General features: G+C 51.7%; 1 protein-coding gene across 2 annotated transcripts in view; it reads right to left on the bottom strand.

Annotated features, from left to right (window-relative positions):
• The window catches only part of RAVER1 (ribonucleoprotein, PTB binding 1), a 16,631-nt gene that overhangs the window by 8,489 nt on the left and 4,895 nt on the right, over positions 1-3,247 (bottom strand). For both annotated transcript variants that reach the window (XM_003797967.2, XM_012810246.2), the window contains exon 3: positions 1,985-2,454. In XM_003797967.2, coding sequence (XP_003798015.1) covers positions 1,985-2,454 — 470 coding nt within the window. The remainder of the gene's footprint in view (positions 1-1,984; positions 2,455-3,247) is intronic.

Here is a 3,247-nt window from a genome sequence, read left to right as displayed (position 1 = left end):
CCTTAGCTGCTTGAGCCACAGGCACCGAGCCATTCATGCCCATCTTACAGATGAACAGAGAGAGGGGGTCAAAGGGTGACTAAGGCCACATAGTTCCTAAATAGGTATCACATTCAACCAGGATACTTAACATGATCCAGAAACCAGTCACCTCAATGCTCGGTACTCAACAAGTGCTCAATAATGTCTGGTGCAGGAGTGGGGAACCTGTGGTCTTGAGGCCACATGTGGCCTCCTGGATCTTTAAGTGTGGCCTTTTGACTGAATCCAATTTTTATAGAACAAATCTTTTTAATAATAATTAACCCTACCAGGCGCAATGGCTCATGCCTGTAATCTCAGCACTCTGGGAGGCTGAGGCAGGCGGATCGCCTAAGCTCACAAGTTTGAGACTAGCCTGAGCTAGAGCAAAACACCATCTCTAAAAATAGCCAGGCATTGTGGTGGGCATCTGTAGCCCAACTACTCAGAAGGCTGAGGCAAGAGAACTGCTTGAACCCAAGAGTCTGAGGTTGCTGTGACCTATGATGCCACAGCACTCTACAGGGGGGACAAAGCATGACTGTCTCCAAAAAAAAAAAAAAGTAATAATAATAATTCAATTCACCCTGTGCCCTGCTGGTACATAGTAAGTGTGCCAAAGAAGGCAGAAGAATGAATGGTGAGTTTCCTACAGATGTCTGATTTAAATGGGGCACCAACACTCTACTTACATAAGGCACTTAGGGACTGGGCCATAGAGCTAGGGCCTGAGCTGGCCAACTCTTGCCAGGCCCAGGGTGCTGGACCTAGATGGTAGTATTTCCATTCTGGCTCTGCCAGGCCCTGTCTGTATGACCCTAGGTATATCACTTGATTTGTCTGTGCCTCACTGTCTGAACCTAAAAATGGGGATGATTCCTGCCTCTCTGGGTAGTTAAGTGATTGCAGGTAATGTATTCAGGACACACAGTGAATGCTGAAGGAATGTTCCTCCTTGAAGATCTGTGGACAAGGCCTTCTGAGAGCTATCTGAAAGCTGGACCTGGCCTATCCTGTCCCATTACACCAGTCACAGGGCAAAATACACAGAGAATTGCCTGGCACATGTGGGTTGAATGAACAAGGGATTGTTTGGCCAAACACAGCGGGGAGGTATTGAATCTCTACTGACAGAGAAAGGAAAATGAGGCTTAAGACCAGGATCTGGCCAAGCCTGACTTTGGGGCCAGAGATGGGGGCTTGCTATGTTGCCCAGGCTGGTCTTGAACTCCTAAGCTCAAAGTGATCCTCTTACCTCAACCTCCCAAGTCATCAAAGCCTGACTTTGCTGACCTTATGGCTTAAACAGATTATGGACCCCCATGGAACAGCCTCCTCAATCCCTGGCCTGGGGCTGGGGTCTGGTAGGAATGCAACAAACATCTGATGAAGGATCTCAGCAAGTGAGGGGCTGAGCATGCCTTGAGATTAGCTTTTTTTTTTTTTTTTGTAGAGATAGTCTCACTTTATCGAGTGCCATGGCGTCATACAGCTCACAGCAACCTCCAACTCCTAGGCTTAGGCAATTCTCTCGCCTCAGCCTCCTGAGTAGCTGGGACTATAGGCACCCGCTACAATGCCCGCTATTTTATTGTTGTTGTTGCAGTTTGGCCAGGACTGGGTTTGAACCCACCACCCTTGGTATATGGGGCTGGCACCCTACCCACTGAGACATAGGCACCGCCTGAGATTAGCAATTGTAAGGGCAGCTTTGCTGTGTTTGATGGGGAGAGTGAGAGGGAGGCTGGAAGTTGCATAGGGATTCACATCCAGCCCTCTGGGGCTCTCACCCAGCACCACGTGGCCTCTCTAGCAAGCACCCCCTTCCACATTGTATTGCTGAAGCTTTACTGAAAAGGGAACTAGGAGAGTAGCAAAAGCAAGTGACTCCAAAGGACCCCTTTAGGTGCTCTGGGCCTGGCATCTGCTCCCCAGTGCCCCCCACTCTGGGCACAGGGCTCACCTGGCAAAAGGTGGGTATGTGGACAGCCGATAATGCCTGGCGCAGGGCATCCACATCGTTGAAGCCGGGTGGCAGGCGGTCAACACAAAGGCAGCGGGAGTGCAGCAGGGCAGGTGTCAGCTGCCCAGCGTCTGTCCAGTGCACGTAGAGGGTGCGTGGGCCCAGTGGCTTGCCCAACAGGTCTGACTTAGCACGGGCAGCTGAGTCCTTCTTCATGTACTCAGCAAAGCCATAGCCCTTCGAGTGGCCGGTACGCTTGCTGTAGACCAGGAAACAGCGTTCTAGGCTGCCAAAGGGCCGCACCAGCTCCTCGAACTGCTGCTGTGTGAGGCTGGGGGGCAGGTTGGCAACACACAGCAGGGCATCTGTAGGCTGCAGCTGCACCGACAGCTCGCGGTCCCGCAGGTGGCTCTGATGAAAAGCGCTGATGGCTGCCTCAGCCTGCTCCCCATTCAGCAGGGTCACAAAGGCTACAGCAGTAGGAGGGGAGCTCAAGGTCAGGGAGGCCCCAAAACCGGGTGTGATATCCCAATGCTGGACATCTCAGATTGCAACAATTCAATCACCAGCCCATGTGAACAGTCGGTAGCCTTGAGCAACTCAAACACACACACGCAGGTGACACCGAGCAACTCAAACCACCATGTAGTGGTTAAGTACATGGTCATTAAACCCAGGTTTAAGTCCCAAACCTTGGGTGGCTAAGTGGTCTCAATTTCCTGATCTGTCCAATGAGCACAAGTTAATCCTCATAACCATCATTTTGCCAGCAAGGAAACTGGCCCAAAGCAGTAACTCCTTGCCCAAATAGAGTAGCCTGGATTTGAACTCTGGCAGCTGGGCTCCGGAGCCCTGCTCTAAACACCCTCCACTGCCTTTCCAGGTCACCCAGGACCCTTGGCCCTGCTGCCATGTGATGCTCCCAATTCCCTATCTACCCAGTGACCGAATGAAGCTTTGTTTGAAGTAACCAGATAGTACCACACCTCTGCCCAGGGGCTTCTCATTGCAGGGTCCAGTGGAACCTGTGTGAGCTCATTCACTAGTATTTCCTGGACTATCCCAGGCACATTCTATCGGGGCTTTTGCAATTGCTGGTTCCTAAGTGTGGAACAGTGAGCCCATCTCTTCACCTGGTTAACTCCAACTCACACTTCAGATCCAATCTCAAATGTCATTTCCGGCTCGGCGCCTATAGCTCAACCGGCTAAGGCGCCAGCCACGTACACCTAAGGTGGCGGGTTCGAATCCCCAGCCCGGACC

The sequence above is a fragment of the Otolemur garnettii genome, unplaced genomic scaffold, assembly GCF_000181295.1.
Source record: "Otolemur garnettii isolate 467f Iridium unplaced genomic scaffold, OtoGar3 scaffold00127, whole genome shotgun sequence".
Lineage (NCBI taxonomy): Eukaryota > Metazoa > Chordata > Mammalia > Primates > Galagidae > Otolemur > Otolemur garnettii.
This window is presented reverse-complemented; position numbering and strand designations above follow the sequence as displayed.